This window comes from Phyllopteryx taeniolatus, chromosome 9 (genome assembly GCF_024500385.1).
Source record: "Phyllopteryx taeniolatus isolate TA_2022b chromosome 9, UOR_Ptae_1.2, whole genome shotgun sequence".
Classification (NCBI taxonomy): domain Eukaryota; kingdom Metazoa; phylum Chordata; class Actinopteri; order Syngnathiformes; family Syngnathidae; genus Phyllopteryx; species Phyllopteryx taeniolatus.
The window spans coordinates 13,152,103-13,169,565 of record NC_084510.1 but is presented as its reverse complement, the minus strand read 5'-3'; the positions used below and the strand labels follow the sequence as shown (position 1 = coordinate 13,169,565).

Here is a 17,463-nt window from a genome sequence, read left to right as displayed (position 1 = left end):
ATTCTGGATCTCCACAATACATTGCTCTTGTTGTCAGCAATTATCTTCAAACATGTATAATGTATTTAGAAACATATCTTTGAATTCACTTTACACACGGTCTTTAATTTCATACTCCATGTGTGTGCACTGGACAGGCCCACCAGAGACCCAAGAATTTGTATACAACCAATTAAAATGTTTCCCCTCCACATGACTGTTCTCACGTTGAGGTACTGTATTTGAAGAGATAAGATAGGTAGTGAGATGAGAGGCGCTAACTGACCACATAATCAGGATGCACTTTTCCAGACTTTCTCTTTCACACTGCGGAAGTGGGCCTCAGGAGATCAGTGAAGCAGACAAGTCGGGCTCCCATGCTTGGAAGAAGAGAGAGAAGAAAATCGTCAATATGTCTCTAACTGCTATGTCCAGAGAAACGGAGCAAAGAAAAAAGAAACACACACACACACTCAGACCAGGAGACAGCAAACAACTGCAAAGGCACGCACAAGCCCATGTAAAACTTACATAATCAATAATTGAGTCCAAATGTAAAAAGTGTTAAAACTGCATATAAACAGTTCCCCGTTTGGCAACAAGTGTGGTTTCTCTGCACCTCTCTGTCTCCATCTTCTGTCTTAGTCATACACTGACATCAGAACAGGTGACAGTCTCCTCATTGTCATTCAAGCAGTCAGCTGCTTTGTGAAGGTCAATACTATGAAGAGAGGAACAAGCCAATCAGAAGGCAGAGATGAGACAAAACTGTGATTGATTGGCATCATGCGGTGGAAGGGTGAGTATGCCTAATAGAATATGCATACCGATGAGGAGCAAGGAGAGGAAAGGTCTTTGTTGCCACAGCAACACACCTCCCATTGCAGAGTAGCGCTGTGCTTCATTGATTTGAAGACTATGTGGTTTTTAGGCTGAGGCTGAGGGTGAGGAGAGGGAATGTTTATCAAGTAGTAATGTATTTTTTCAAGTCATGATTGGTCATTTTGTGTGAAATGTTGATAATTTAGGCGGCACGGTGGCCGACTGGTTAGAGCGTCAGCCTCACAGTCGCCGCCTGTGTGGAGTTTGCATGTTCTCCCCGTGCCTGCGTGGGTTTTCTCCGGGCACTCCGGTTTCCTCCCACATCCCAAAAACATGCATTAATTGGAGACTCTAAATTGCCCATAGGCATGACTGTGAGTGCGAATGGTTGTTTGTTCCTATGTGCCCTGCGATTGGCTGGCAACCAGTTCAGGGTGTACCCCGCCTCCTGCCCGATGACAGCTGGGATAGGCTCCAGCACGCCCGTGACCCTAGTGAGGAGAAGCGGCTCAGAAAATGGATGGATGGATGTTGATAATTTAATAGTCAATTTAATTTATACAGCACTTTTCACAAAGTTCTTCACATAGTTCAAATGTAGTCATACTAAAAAGAAGAAAACATAAGAAGCAAAACATTTTACAGTGGATAAAAGAAAAAAATCATTCAAATAAAAATAAAAAAAGAGTACCTGTATAAACCAATCAAAAACAATTGCACCGTAATGTGTTTTTAACTGCTTCTTAAAAATATCCACTGAAGAGGCAGCTCTTAACTCAAAAGGAAGTGCATTCCACAGTTTGGGGGCAACAAACAGTAAGACTCTATAACTTTTAGTTTTTAAACTATACACTGTTCTGCCCCATTTGATAAGAAAAATACAAATTTATACACAGCCCAAAAACTTGTCTAAATAGGAATGGGTCTACAGGAAGTACAGTGGGCAAGGAAGGTATTCAGACCCGCTTACATTTTTCACGCTTTGTCATATTGGAGCCATTTGCTATAATAGTTCAAGTTCACGTGTTCCTTGTGAATGTACACAGAGCGCTTCATTTTGACAGTAAAAAATAGAATTCTAGATTTTTTGCAGATTTATTAAAAAATAAAAACTTAAATATTATAGGGTATTCAGACCCTTTGCTCAGTAGTGAGCAGAAGCACCTTTTTGAGCTAATACAGCCATGAGTCTTTTTTTTCACACCTGGATTTGGCAATCTTCTGCCATTCCTCCTTGCAGATCCTCTCGTTCTGTCAGGTTAGATGGTGAACATTGGTGGACAGCCAACACGGGTCCTCAGAACTGTGAGGCAGATGTGCTAACCAGTCTTCCACCGTGCCGCCGACAATAAGTCACATGATCCTTAAATAACATCAAATTAAAGGATTAAAGTTGTGTGATTCTTGAAAATGTATTGACTGTGTTTCTCTTCTTGTGGGATTTCCAATTTCTGTAGAAATGAACATTTGCAAAGGTGATATGTGAAGGTGGTATGTTAACGTACAAGTGTCGCTCCCCTTAATTTTGTTCTGCCAATGTGGCTTTTGTGAAAAAGAATTGTAAGGATCACTGCAGTGTACAGCTAAAAGTTCATCTAGCGAGGTTGGTGGGTTGAGGATAAAATAAGCACAAAGGGACAACCTCCAGTACTCCTTTGAGAACCAGAGCAAAGTTGTTATCTGCACCCATGATTGTGGTTCAATTTCACATGCTGTTATTTAAATGACAACTTTTCCAAGAGGCGATTAGTTTTCCATGTTTCCGGTTCTCTCGCCACTCGTGGTAGCATGAGGCGTTACGGTATCTGCATCACACAGAAGTTGCTCAGATCTCAGTCTCAGTCTCCTCTGTGATGGCAAATCCAAGTCCAGACATTGTAGGGTGTGCATACACGCTAATGAGCGTCATTATAAGTGTTTTTTTAAGTTTGTTTTTACAATATAGTCAATACAATACAGTCGGCGATGCATTTTTCAGCCTTTTTGAAGGTCCGACGAACAGTAAAACACAAAAAACAATGAGCAAGCTCACGAAGGAACTGCTGTCGGCCACAGTTGACTCCCAGACACTCACATCAAAAGACTCGCCAATGTCACGAGTCACCACACCAGGCCCCGCCTCTTAAAGGCACATGCATGTAAACAGACACTACAATATATATAGGATTCCATATACATTTTATGCTTGCTATTTGTTTGTTTTGTGTATATTTGCGTGTTTAAAAGACTGTTTTAAGATGTTTAAATGTGTTCAAAGTGTGTGGGTGGGGTATAATTATATATTTTTTAATTACATGGATGAATATCATGGATTTTCATCTAATTCAGATGGGTCTCAAACATATCGGCTGTGATAAACATGTAATTTCCTAAATCATGAGCATCAGATACTGCTACCAGCAGTTATAGTTTTAGTTGTTGCTACGTGTTGGGTGACAGGAACTTCTCTGGAAGGACTTCAGTTTTGAACTATGATAAATGACAGTCCTCAATCCATACCTTCTTTGGAACTTGAGGGTCTGCTTCCTGACTACTGGCGAGGTGCCCTGGAACAAGGCACACCCCCCAACCCAAGCTCTGACATCTGTCCTTGCATGCCTGCATGGATCTGGTTTTCAGTATGTTGTGCAACAAAGAGTATATACAGCATGGTGTACATTTAATTTCTGCTTGAAGGATCATAATTAGTATAATTATCCATTCATCCATTTTCTTTACCACTTATCCTCACTAGGGTTGCGGGCTGTTGGAGCCTATCCCAGCTATCTTCGGGTGGGAGGCGGGGTACACCCTGAACCGGTCGCCAGCCAATCGCAGGGCACATACAAACAAACAACCACTCGCACTCACATTCACACCTAGGAGCAATTTAGAATCTTCAATCAACCTACCACGCATGTTTTTGGGATGTGGGAGGAAACCAGAGTACCCGGGGAAAACCCACGCAGGCACGGGGAGAACATGCAAACTCCACATAGGTGGGGCCGGGATTTCAACCCCGCTCCCCAGAACTGTTAGGCAGATGTGCTAACCAGTCGTACATCGTGCCTAGTATAATTATTGAAAATTAAATTTAAAAAGTATGAAGTTACCTGCAATGTATCCATATTTTCGGTCGTGGTAGTCACAAAATTCAATTTTTATCAAGTTTCAGTCTCTTGTCAAAAGCCTCAGCAGAAGTGACAGCAATCGTCTGGTCACCCCTAATGCAGATGGATAAAAACAGAGAAAAGGGGTGTGAGACTTTAGATTGCCAATAGATAGAGATATTAGGAAAAATATTCCTCTTGCACGCCCATATGGAGAAAAGGCTTCATCGCCCAACTCTCCCCTTTGCATCTCTTCTCTTCTCGTCGTCTCTCATTTATTCCAATTTGTCATGCTTTACTTTTCCCTCAAGAGAGCACGCTAGCTAGTGAGCGGTCCTATATAGGCCGCGAAATTGTGTCTGCTCTCTGGCTGTAATGAAACATTTAGATGCAGCAGAGAGTGATGGTTACGCATTAATGCAAGCGCTGGTGTCACCGATGCAAACAGCCAGCTCAGAGCAGCCGGTGCAGTTTGCCACTCCAAACGGCATGTGGTCGCGAGAGGCTTCTCATCAACTCCCATCTTTTTGGCCCAACTTTGGGTCAAGTGGTTTCCAATGGTGAGTGATGCTCATGAGGATTTGTTGATGTTTGGTGAGGAGATTTGTACTTGTACAACTCAAAACAGTTATTATACTGCATTAAAAAAAACAGTAAATGCAAATGTGCAAATGAAAATGAGATTCCACTTATTGCCATTTTCTTCATGGTTTTTTTTAGCTAGAACGAAACAAATCGACCATTTTGGAACTACAGGCCTTCCCATTCGACAGGATCTGTTTATTATTGTGCTTGTAGTCTGCTCTGATGTAGAATTGCACACCAGCACACTGAGCGCTGTTTCTAATATTTTAATTCAATGACATGAGAATGTCAACATTTTGGACACAGCTTCCAATATGAAGTAGTGCAATTTGACACCACTAATCACTGCTATCACAATAATAAACATGCATCCATCCATCCATCTTCTTCCACTTATCTGAGGTCGTGTCGCAGTGGCAGTAGCTTTAGCAGGGAAGTCCAGACTTCCCTCTACGCAGCCACTTCCTCCAGCTCTTCCGGGGGAATCCCGAGGCATTCCCAGGCCAGCCGAGAGACGTAGTCTCTCCAGCGTGTCCTGGGTCGTCCCCGATGTCTCCTCACGGTGGGACGTGCCCTGAACACCTCACCAGGGAGGCGTCCAGAAGGCATCCTAATCAGATGCCCGAGCCACCTCATCTGGCTCCTCTCAATGTGGAGGAGCAGCAGCTCTACTCTGAGCCCTTCCCAGATGACCAAGCTTCTCACCCTATTTCTAAGGGAGAGTCCGGACACCCTATGGAGGAAACCCGTTTCGGCCGCTTGTATCTTGTTATTTCGGTCACAGCTCATGACCATAGGTGAGGGTAGGAACATAGATCAACCGGTAAATTGAGAAGCTTCGCCTTTCGGCTTAGCTCCTTCTTCACCACAACAGACCAATACAAACTCCTCATCACTGCAGACGCTGCACCTTTCGATCTCCCATTCCATTTTTCCCTCACTCGTGAACACCCCAAGATGTTCTTTGAACTCTTCAACTTGGGACAGGATCTCATCCCCGACCTGGAGAGGGCACTCTACCCTTTTCCGACTGAGGACCATGGTCTCAGATTTGGAGGTGCTGATTCTCATCCCAGCCGCTTCACACTCGGCTGCGAACCGCTCCAGTGAGAATTGGAAAGCACAGCTTGATGAAGCAAAAAGCAAAGATGAAATACTGAGGCCTCCAAACCGGACCCTCTCTATTATATATATATATATATATATATATATATATATATATATATATATATATATATATATATATAAATAAATAAATAAATAAATAAATAAATATTTATATATATATATATATATATATATATATATATATGCACCTTCCATTATAGTATATGTGGCGGCACGGTGGACGACTGGTTAGAGGGTCTGCCTCACAGTTCTGAGGACCGGGTTTCAAATCCCAGCCCCACCTGTGTGCAGTTTGCATGTTCTCCCTGTGCCTCTGTGGGTTTTCTCCAGGTACTCCGGTTTCCCCCCACATCCCAAAAACATGCAGGGTAGGTTAATTGAAGACTCTAAATTGCCCGTAGGTGTGAATGTGAGTCCAAAGGGTTCTTTGTTTCTATTTGCCCTGAAATTGACTGGCGACCAGTTCAGGGTGTACCCTGTCTCTCGCCCAAAGGTAGCTGGGATAGGCTCCAGCATGCCCGCGACCCTAGAGAGGATAAGCTGTATGAATGAATGAATATATATATATATATATATATATATATATATATATATATATTTATATATATACACTCATGCACACACACAATAAAAATTTAGGTTTCTTTAGATTTAAATTTTATAAAAGAATGGTCCCTCAAGCTGATCGTAAGGCAACATTATCAATGAAAATGCAAAACACATTTTCCAGAAGATATGCACAGACTTTCTATTTTTAGGTGCTGTGTAAAATTAAATAAATGTGTTACAGTTGCGCCCCACCACAAGCTAGATAGCATATGCTGTTAGCTTTGTAGGTGTTTCAAAGCGATGCATAATTGGAACATAAGTACAAAAGCAAGGCCCTTGCCTCAGGTTGCTCAAGCAAAACAAAGAAACAGCTCACGCTCACTTATGTGTGAGTGCCGTGCACAGATTTTGGCGTATGCAAATAGACATGATTGTTGTGGATCAAAGGGAGCGGCATTGTCAATATCTTAATTGAATTGTTAATTTATTTTCCGTGCATATGACAATAATTCTAAGACTGGTTTTACGATCATATTTAAACCTTCATTTTGCATAACTGTACAGCTGTAAAGAAATCATTGCAATTCATGTATTTAAATCCAGATATATTTGTGCACAATGACATTATGAGGTCCCTTTGATTCAATTCTAGTTTTTCCTTATTGCCATTCTTCATTCGTGAAATTCAATAAAACACTAGAAATCCACTGAATTTGACGCTATCCTTCTCTCTTTTTTATTCAGTGCCAGCTGTGGCTTCCGGCACAATTGTGTGTGTGTGTAGGTGTGTGTGTGTGTGTGTGCACTCGGGCGCGTGTGTGTAATTGAAAGACAAGGACACAATATACGTACTTGTGTTATTGTGAGATCAAAGGAAGGCATGTCATTGGGAAATCAAATGGCGCTTTGCTATTGGGACCAAAAGCTGACTGAAACTGATAGAAAGTAGTCTGTCGCGTGTCACTTGTAAGTTTTCATGTGTGACAGAAATACTGAAGCAAACTTCAAGAAAAGGACATTCTGCAAGGATTTTCACAAAAATTATTCTTTATTATTCTTGTGTGTTCTTTTTTTTCATAATCCTACAGTATTTTTCTATCCCTGTCAAAACCTGCTAAACACTTTTGCAACAGTATATACTTACTGGTCACACCTTTAGGTACACCTACAAAATTCTTTACTGTAAAAGAGCTGTATCCAAATGGCTGCATTTGTGGATTTATCTTCTAAATTCCCCCCAAAATTTGCTACGTCAGAGCATTTGAGCAAATCGCAGAAGTTATGAATGACGTCAAATTTGTAAATATTGCCTTTTTGCTTGTGGTTTATTTTCCAATAAAATTATTTTAAACTTAGGATACTGCACACTTACTGTATGATGGTGATTGTCATTTGCAGTGGCATAGAACTGCACTGCATCATTCTGAGATGTGAATAATACATAGAAATATATTCTATTTAACTCTCCATGAGAGGAAAAAAATATCAGCTGTATGAAGATGATGATGATGCATAATGCTGCCGTTCAACATCACGGCAGTAAAAACGTCTACCATAAAAATAGACCTAACATTATGAAATGAATACTTCTCTGACAATGTTTAACTATGCTAAGCTGTATTATCATCATATGCAGACTTATGAATAAGACTTTTGTATTGAATCTCATGAAATTGTGGGCTGTACCTAATATTGTGGCCATTGAGTGTAAACAGGATTTGGTGCAAGCTGACAGAATTTCACTCATGTAATACAAAAGAAAAGATGGAAAAGCAAGAACAAAAAAAATTGTCATCTGTGGTTAAATTAGCTTTTGATGAAAGACACCAGAAATGAGCTTGTCAGACATTTTTTTTCTCCCACATGATTAATGTCCTGCGAGTGACACCATCCTGCAGGATCATTGCTTGTGTCAGCACCATGACCTCAAGCCATTGTAGAAGTTCTGCTCCACAGGCTTATAAATTGTCTTATAGCTTCGCAGAATCACTTAAAGTCCATTTACCCTCTGCAACCAGCAGCCTTATGATACATAATTAGTCTATAGTTATAAAAAGAAATCCGGGAATAAATTGTTTAATTCTGGAGTATGTATAATCCATTTTACTGCGTAAAAGGTTATACAGTATTATCTTATTGTACTGAGAGGAGATGTTACACTTGCATTTTGAGTGTGATGGCCAAACCCTACATTAGCGCATGAGCATGCAGCGGTAATGACAAGCGTGAACACATCTGGACCCATAAGTCTCTGTCCTGTTGGCCCTGTCAGTCTGAGCCGGCCCTCAGGCAGCCAGCGAGCACAAGTGTGGGTGGGATGGCCTCAGGTCTTTCACTAAGGGGGCCCACATAGACGCTCCTGTCTGCTGGAGGGTGAAATGAGCCCAGGTAGAGCATACTGAGTAGTGGCTGGTATAGTAAGACCAGATGGGAGACTCCTCCACCTTCACCCCTCCATGCATGTTTTCCAGCTGACAAATTGTATATCTGGTTCGGGAGCAGGGACAGTCGGTCTTTTTTGTGGTGTGTGTGTGTGGGGGCGGGGAGGCGGGGGGTTTAGTTGATGGGTCCTCATCTTGTGGGTGTGCCCGAAGGAAGCTGAAAATTCACATGCAGTTGATGTTTGCTTGTGAGGCTAAGAGAGGAGCCAATTCATCACTCGCATCATAATGTATGATTGGTCATGAGTTATAGGCTTTATAAAAAGCCTTTAACTCATAACCCATACAGGGATCTGCTTGATGTGCGTTCCACGTCTGGGGCACACAAAAATGAGCAGGAACGCAATAAAACATGATCAATCTGCGTCCACAGACTCACAGCATTGCTGACCTACGTATGTGTGTTTGTGTGTTGCTGAAGTGCTTCAGCTAATCATTATCCACTAAAACGGTGATTTCCAACCTTTGTGGAGCCAGGGAATATATTTTACAATTGAAAAATCTCACGGCACACCAACGAACAAAAGTGTCACAGAAAGTGGATACATTAATTACAGAGTAGTTCCTGCCATCTAATAGAAGGCCATTCAAGTGTTCTGTCTGTCACTATGCCTCACTGGCATAAATAGATAAACAAAGATACATTATTTATTGTAAATAGAATTTTTTTGAGCAATTAAGTAAAATTTGATAATTTCCCACGGCACACCTGAAGAGCGCTCATGGCACACTGGTTGGGAATCACTGCACTAAAAGTTCTGTCTTGGTGCTAGCCAGTAGCCAATCAGAGGCAGAGTACAGCAGGTTATCGTTCCATAAATTCAATTGAGACATTTTTCCGGACTTGACAAATTTTCATTGTTGTGGTAACACCCGGCGTGTCTCTCACAACGGAACGAGACGTTGGCAGAATGGCGTTGGCTCCGTAGATGCACACATCTGCGACACCTATGCATTAATATCATTATATCAGTGGCATAAAACATCAACAATGCTATCTTTTATCATGAAAGTTTTAGGGAAATGTATTTGTTCCAATAAATTTGCTATTGTGGCAGACCGAAACACATAATAAATTGAGCGAGAGCAAGGACATTGGATTACATAAAAATATTGTACAAACAGTATGAAAGATAGATAAACAACTGCAATAAAAGTCTGCAATATAGCAAGAAATGTGATAGAGCGGAGGATTACGCTATTTGTATCACGTGATGAAAAGTTGCAGGTTCTCATTGTTCCAGGGCTGGGACTCATTGGTTCCATTCCGTACCGCTTATCCTTATTAGGGTCGCAGGGGTGCTGGAGCCTATCCCAGCTATCTTCGGGCAAGAGGCGGGGTACACCCTGAACTGGTCACTAGCCAATCGCAGGGTACATATAAACAAACAACCATTCCCACTCACATTTACACCTACGGGCAATTTTGAGTTTTCATTGAACCTACCATGCATGTTTTTGGGATGTTTGAGGAAACCAGAGTACTCAGAGAAAACCCACACAGGCGCGAGGACAACATGCGAGGCCTGATTTCAACCAGGGTCCTCAGAACTGTGAGGCAGATGTGTTAACCAGTCGGCTACGACAAAGAAAAAGGCACATATCAATGATCGACAGAACTGCTTTTTGTTCGCTGAAACCTGAAACCTACTTTGAGAGCATGCCGTAGCATTGATTGGCAGATAGCGTTTACAAAAGCCTAACCCTTGACACCATGGCAAATGTGGGCCCCGGAAGTACTTGCAGTGGCAGAATTTTTTTTGCCGGAAGTCTCGCCCTGTCCATGGCATAAACCCTATACTGGGAACAGCTAAGATCCTGCGTGGAACCCACAAGCTCCCAGGCTTCTGGTAGAGGATCAGAGCTTAAAGGACATACCCCCCGGGTGAGAAAATTATTTTTTTATAGATATATATCCATCCATTTTCAAAACCGCTTATCCTGGTTAGGGTCGCGGGATATATATATATATATATATATATATATAAATATATATATATATATATATATATATATATATATATATATATATATATATATATATATATATATATATATGAGGACCGGGGTTCAATCCCCGGCCCCACCTGTGTGGAGTTTGCATGTTCTCCCCGTGCCTGCATGGGTTTTCTCCGGGCACTCCGGTTTCCTCCCACATCCCCAAAACATGCATGGTAGGTTGATTGAAGATTCTAAATTGCTCCTTGGTGTGAATGTGAGTGCTTTTTTGTTTGTATGTGCCCTGCGATTGGCTGGCAACCAGTTCAGGGTGTACCCCGCCTCCTGCCCGATGATAGCTGGGATAAGCTCCAGCACGCCCGCGACCCTAGTGAGGAGAAACGGCTCAGAAAATGGATGGATGGATGAATTTTAGGTCTGAACTCGTCTGAAATCTTATGCTGACTGCAACAGGTTTTCATCTGAGATTGTACAGTATTGCATTTGGTTCCACCCAGGTTCCCATCAAGAGAGACCAGCAGTGTTTATTTTCCGCCACACGTAACGTCTTGCATTAAGGCCCAAAACTTATTTTGGTCTCATCTGACCAGGTCACGTTCTTCCACACGTTTGCTGTTTCCCTGGCATGGCTTTTGGCAACTGCAAAAGGTACTTCCCATAACATTTTGTCTTTCCCATAAAAACAATGGTATTTTTCTTTCCGCTTATCCCTAAAAGCCAGATTTGTGGAGCATACAGCTAATGGGTGTCACGTGGACAGATTCTCCCACCTAAACTGCGGATCTCTGCAAGTCCTTCAGAATTACCATGGGCCTATTGAATGCTTCTCTGATAAAAGCTCTTCTTGCCAGGCGTGTCAGGTCATTTCTTGATAGATTTTCAGCTGTGCCATGCTCTTTCCTTTTTGGGATGATTGATTGAAAAATACTCTTGAGAGGTTAAGATAATGCATAATCTTACCTTGCTTTAGACTTCTCTACAACTTGGCCGCTAATTTGTCTGGTGTGTTCCTTTGACTTCATGGTGCTACTCACGAATGTTCTCTGACAAATATTGTTGTATTTATACTGGCATTAGATAACACACAGGTGGACTCTGTTTACCTAAACTTCTGAAGACAATTAGTTGCACTGGATTTTATCTATGTTAGATAAGGAGGAGGAATACTTTTGCACGCCACATACTTTAGATTAGATTTTTTAATAAGTAAAATTATATTGTAAAACATACTGTATCATTTTTCTTCCACTTACAATCATGAACTATTTTGAGTTGGTCTGTCTCATGAAATCCCAGTAAAATACATGCAAATTGTTGGTGCTAATGGAACTTGTTTCCTACTTTTTTAGTCCCTTCCCTGCTCTATCAAAGGACCAACCCAAACAACAGACCTTCCAACCAACACCCACTCAGCACCGCCCAACCCCATGAGCCACAACAACACCCCTTCACCCCTCCTGCCTCTCCAATGAGCACTGCTTTGCAAATTAAGCAAAGTGTTTGTGACAGCTTGATGTTAGCGGAAGCAACAACAAGTGGAGCTCTGGATTGCAAATGTCCCGAGGGAGCCGCTGTGGCTTGATATACTTAATAAACTTCAAATCCAACAGACTGGTAGAGGTGGCATGCTGATGCTTTTTTTCTTTCTCATTCCCGCTTTGTGATATGGGGCCTTGGAGAAATAGGCATGGCAAAAGTCAGGACACTTTAAAGGGAACAGACTAAAAGATGTGACTGTGTTTGCGTGTGTGTGTGTGCGTGCCCGCTTGATGTGGAAGACCGAAAAGCAAAACTGAGACTTCCTGTTCATCATTAGTTTATTGATCAAGTATCCATTTTCCATCCATCCATTTTCAACACCGCTTACCCTGGTCAGGGTCGCGGGACGACCCAGCTGACTTCGGGCGAAAGGCGGACTACACCCTGAACTGGTCACCAGTCAGTCGCAGGGCACATATAGACACGGACAACCATTCGCACTCACATTCACACCGTCACTGAGTGGGAACTGAACCCACGCTGCCTGCGCCAAAGTCAGTCGAGTGTACCACTACACCATCAGTGACTTTGATCAAGTATAAAATGTGTAATTTCTTCAAAACATGTTCCTTGTCTCCCATAATCGCCATAATTTAACTAATCCATTCTAAACTGTCACCAGCATCCATCCGTTTTCTGTACCACTTGTCCTCACAGGTTGAGGCTATCCCAGCTGACTTTAGGTAAGATGTGAGGCCACATAAATACAAAAACAAAACAAAAACAAACAAACATTCACACATATGGACACCCACCTCACTTTGCAGTAAACATTGATAAAACCCTTTTTTTTTCAGTATCTTGACTTGCTGTGTAGCACTTTTTCAGCATACAGTACCAGCTCAGTTTGCCATGTGTGGGTTCTCCATGGTGAGGAGATTTTACTCGATACTGAGGGCAGCATCGAAATGGACCACAGCAACAAAATGGAGAGTGCAGAGTATGGAATACTGCAGCATCCAGAGGTAAGGCACAGCAAGAGGGTAAGCTAAATTTAGCATGTGTTTTTATGGTTGTTATTTCTGTCTGTGCAGTAGTACCGGTACTAAAAATAGAACAGTAACGAAAGATAGCCATATTGTGGTGAGCAGTCTGGAAGGAGCAGAGTCCAAGTGATTGTTTACACTGGACTGTTGTAACATGTTGTTTTGGAAAAACTTTTTAAAACTTGTGTGACTTATGTAAACTAATATGTAAGAAGCATTTTTTACCCAAAAATTGGATTTAATTGGAAATCATATGACATTTAGGGAGTTTGACTTGCACTTCAACTGGAGTGTTTGACCTTTTAATAGCTGTTAAGTTCAAGCTGGTCTCATCTGCCTTTGTAAGAAGACTGATTGCAATGAAGTCCTCTAGACTCACTATTGTGTTCTCATTAAGTCTCTGATAATTAGCAGCTGAAAGAATGGGGCCCAAGTAGAAATCAAATTGCTACCTTCCTTGTAAAACCTCCCTTTGCAAATTAAAGTGAGAAATTGAATTAGAAGCTTTTCTTGGCCGACAATAATGTATCTAATGGGGGGTAAAAGCAGTAGTCTAGACTCTGCTGACATATCCTCATAAGTCTCGTCTCTCACATGCTGTACATGCTATTTTTGATGTCCAATTAACCAGGATGCACACGAAATGTCCCTTGAAATCCCATTATCCAGACAAGGGAAATGGCTTACAGTAACTCAGAATCTCCTGCCAAAATTCCCATGAGATGCATCTCCAATGTTAGTCTTTTTTTTTTCTAAAGGAGAAAAAAAGGAGAGAAACTAAACATGGTGCAAAAGAGAAAAAGCTGGAGGCAGCTAGAAATGTTCATACACTCATTCTGACCAGTAGCAGTCTTTAATAAAGACACCTTTGTGTGAATTTCATTTAAACAGTTTCCTGTCACTGCAGAAAATGAAAGCAGAATATGTCAGGGTTGGCGCTTCCCGTTCGGCACCTCACCAATGGCTGATGTGGCAACGCAAATATTGCCCACGTTCGCCACGCTGGCGAATCAAAATTGCCTGCGTCAAAACTCAAAAGCCCTTCATGATAAAAGTTAAAGTGAGCATGCTCATTCTGCCGTGTGTGAACGATGTTAATGGTTTAATTTTTCCCCCACTTCTAAAAATGCTTTTATCCGCCGTCCTGCCGCTGCTCGCTTCAGGCTCACGGGCTTTCCCAGCTGCGGGTAGTGGCGCATAGGGAGGCCGAATTGAAGCATGCATATTTATTACTGGCAGCACGGTGAAAGACTGGTTACCACATCTGCCTCACAGTTCTGAGGACCGGGATTCAATCCCCGGCCCCGCCTATTTGGAGTTTGCATGTTCTCCCCTTGCCTGCGTGGGTTTTCTTCGGGTATGTTTATATGTGCCCTGTGATTGGCTGGTGAGCAGGTCAGGGTGTACCCCGCCTCTCGGCCAAAGATAGGTGGGATATGCTGGGATGGGTTCCAGCACGGCTGCGACCCTAGTGGGGATAAGTAGTACAGTCAATGGATGGATGGATATTTATTACCGTGACGTGTTTGAAGTGTCAATGGTCAATGTGTCTTGCAATTCACAATAGTTCTCGCAGCTCGCTAGCTGCCTTGTTCATTAATACACAAGCAGCTAATCCCACTTTGGTTGTTATGCCGAGCGGCGGCGGCAGCGTAGGATCAAACCAGGGCGTAACTCGCTAGTCATTTGGGGGCCCAAGGCAAACAAGAGCATAAATTATACAGTATTAAATTTTTACAAGGCATCAAGTTCAATAAATAAATCGATATACTACTGCGATTGAAGGTTTTTCGTTTTACAATTCCATAGTAAAATCAAGATTTGTTCTTCATATTAATTCATCACAACATTTAGGCCTGGCCTACAGGGAAGAGTTGTTTATTTGTTGGTTAGATTGAATAATTCATTTCTTGTGTTAAGTGAATAATGCTGAAGATATACTTCCTCCCGAAAAATTGCATTCTAAATCGCAATTGCAATATTTGTTTAAAACAAACATACACACAAGAAAACTCACAATTAAGAGTGTTTTCTCATATTGTTCAGCCCTGCTCCTGATTGATGACTAGGTAGTTTTAATTGGGCCCACATCGTTAAAGCTTATTGGCTTCTCAGTGCTGGGTGATTGTGGCTAAAGGTTTTGCCACATAAACACACGTGATGTTGTGGCTAACTACACACAAGTGTGGCTCTGAGATTTCTATACTGTTTAGCTACATTGACTGAGGTTTCATGACCCAGTGCCAACCCTGTATGTTGTCTCGTAACTGAAAGATTGGAAATTCGATTTACACTTCTCCCTCCTGACAAAGTGTCTTTGAGCAAGATACTGAACGGTGAACCCCCATTTGCTCCTGATGCTATATCTTCAGGGTGTGAAAGAATGGAACATACACCACCATATTGTTTGTATGCGCCAATGAGACACTATTGTAAGTGTAGAGAAGGCAAAAAATAATTATATAAATGCAGCCATTAATACATACTGTATTTGCAGGTACTATTCTGCTTTTACTCAAGGCTAACAACACCATTCAAGACTGTTTACAGATTCACAGAGTACATCTTTGAATCAGGACATAACATTTCAAAACATTTTTATAATTACAGCCTTTAAAAAACTGCATTTCACGCAAACCGAATAGAATCTGCTGCAGAGCCACTGCAGTGTGCGAGAGGCAACAAGAGCCTGATAATTGTGAATCTCTCTTCCATTTCTCCATTGGTTGTTGTGCTGTATAGACAGCAAGGTAGTGTGCTGAGGTAGTAGGAAGCCATACCATTCCCTCTAATAAGCCCCTGTGGGAGCAGTAAGAACACTACTGCAAGTAGATGCAAGCCGTCTGCAGAGTGTGAGCACTAGACACTTTGAGCAAGGTGCATATCAAGGCAAGTGTGAACAGTGACTGTTATAGAATAACGACCTAATATCACACTCCTCTCTGTGACAGCTTATTGATAAACACGCTGGGGTCACATCCAATGGTATTCTGGCATAGCACTTATTGTATTTTTGCTAGAGTATTGACTGCTCAGTGCATAATGAAGCAGTGGCACTTTCATATGGAAAAGATTGGTAGGATACCATACACTAAGGTAACAGTTAAACTACAGTTCTCTCTAGCTCTCTCAATATCATTCATGGTTCAACTTCAATATAAAACTTTGCAACTGATTTATTCAAAAGCATCAATCAAGAGAATCAAAGTTGTTGTTCCCTTCTCATGTCACTCAGTTCCATGTTTATCTTTTAAAGGGAAGAAGTCAAAGCCCAATATGAAAAACGCGAAATGACGGCACTCTGTCCCGAGTATTCACCGCAATCAATCACATATGCCAGTGAAGCACTGGGTCATATTGCAAAGTAATTAGTAAAAAAAAGAAAAAAAAGGAAGAAATGCTCTGTATCAAATATTAAATGTATCAGCAAGTGATAAAACAGCACCATCTGGTGGGGTTTGCCCCATCTTGGTGTGGCTGTGGCTCAGTCAGTAGAGCGCGTGGTCCTCTGACCGGAGGGTTGGTCCGACAGTCCACTGTTGAAGGGTCTTTGGACAAGACACTGAACCCTAAATTGCACTGTAAATGAGAAATTGTTCTCAATTGCCTTACCTGTTCAAACAAAGAATTACAATTTGTTGATTTAGAAATGTAATAACTACTCAGTATAAAATATACAGAACTACAGTATATATATATATATATATATATATATATTGGAAGCTCGGTTTATAAATCTTATCCATTCCATAACGCCATTGCTGAACCAAAACATTTATGAATCAATGTCATGTTTCTGATTGAAATAAATGGAAATGCTTTTTGTTCCAGTGTGAGATTGAAGTTATGTTTACCTTGTTTTATAATATAGAAATAAATGAGAACACACTTTATAGTGAAGAAATAACATGGTGTGTTTGCTAGCAAATCACTTTACAACAGTTTAGTCTTTTTGCACGTGTAAGCTTGTATGCTTTAGGAACTGCGTTGCATTGTGCGATGTGTCAGCAATTTTGGGCTAGCGGTACCTATGGTGAACTTAAACAAGGCTGTGTAGTTGCGCAGTGAAAGACGCCATATTAAAATGCAAGAACGGGAAGATTTACACTGAAAAATTAGGCCATGGAGCCTCGCTAACACGATCACCAGCGAGCCCTCGTACCGCATCCAAAGGTGGAACCCAGCAGACTTTCACCTCATCTCTTTGACTGTGTGCACCTATGCTAAGCATCTTTGGGTAGTGAGAAAAGCGCTGTGGGAAATTTGTATTATTGTTGTTATTATTATTCCAATGATGACCACTGCATGTTTTCCATCTCACTCATCCATACACGGGATCAAATTATTAAATCAATCGCTCTCAAAATTTCTCAGCCGACACAGTTC

The 17,463-nt window shown here is 41.6% G+C and overlaps 1 protein-coding gene across 2 annotated transcripts in view; it reads right to left on the bottom strand.

The window, feature by feature from the left end:
- Window positions 1-265: 265 nt before the first annotated feature.
- Window positions 266-17,463, bottom strand: part of LOC133483807 (rac GTPase-activating protein 1-like) — a 52,912-nt gene continuing 35,714 nt past the window's right edge. The window contains exons 17-20 of one of the 2 annotated variants that reach the window (XR_009790202.1): window positions 3,894-4,004; window positions 807-917; window positions 599-700; window positions 266-359 (exon numbers count right to left, since the gene is read on the bottom strand). Coding sequence is in view for 1 of the 2 variants with exons in the window: in XM_061785560.1 (XP_061641544.1) it covers window positions 3,935-4,004 (70 nt within the window). In the remaining variant the exon portion in view is untranslated. The remainder of the gene's footprint in view (window positions 360-598; window positions 701-806; window positions 918-3,893; window positions 4,005-17,463) is intronic. The other variant, XM_061785560.1, reaches the window with a different exon arrangement.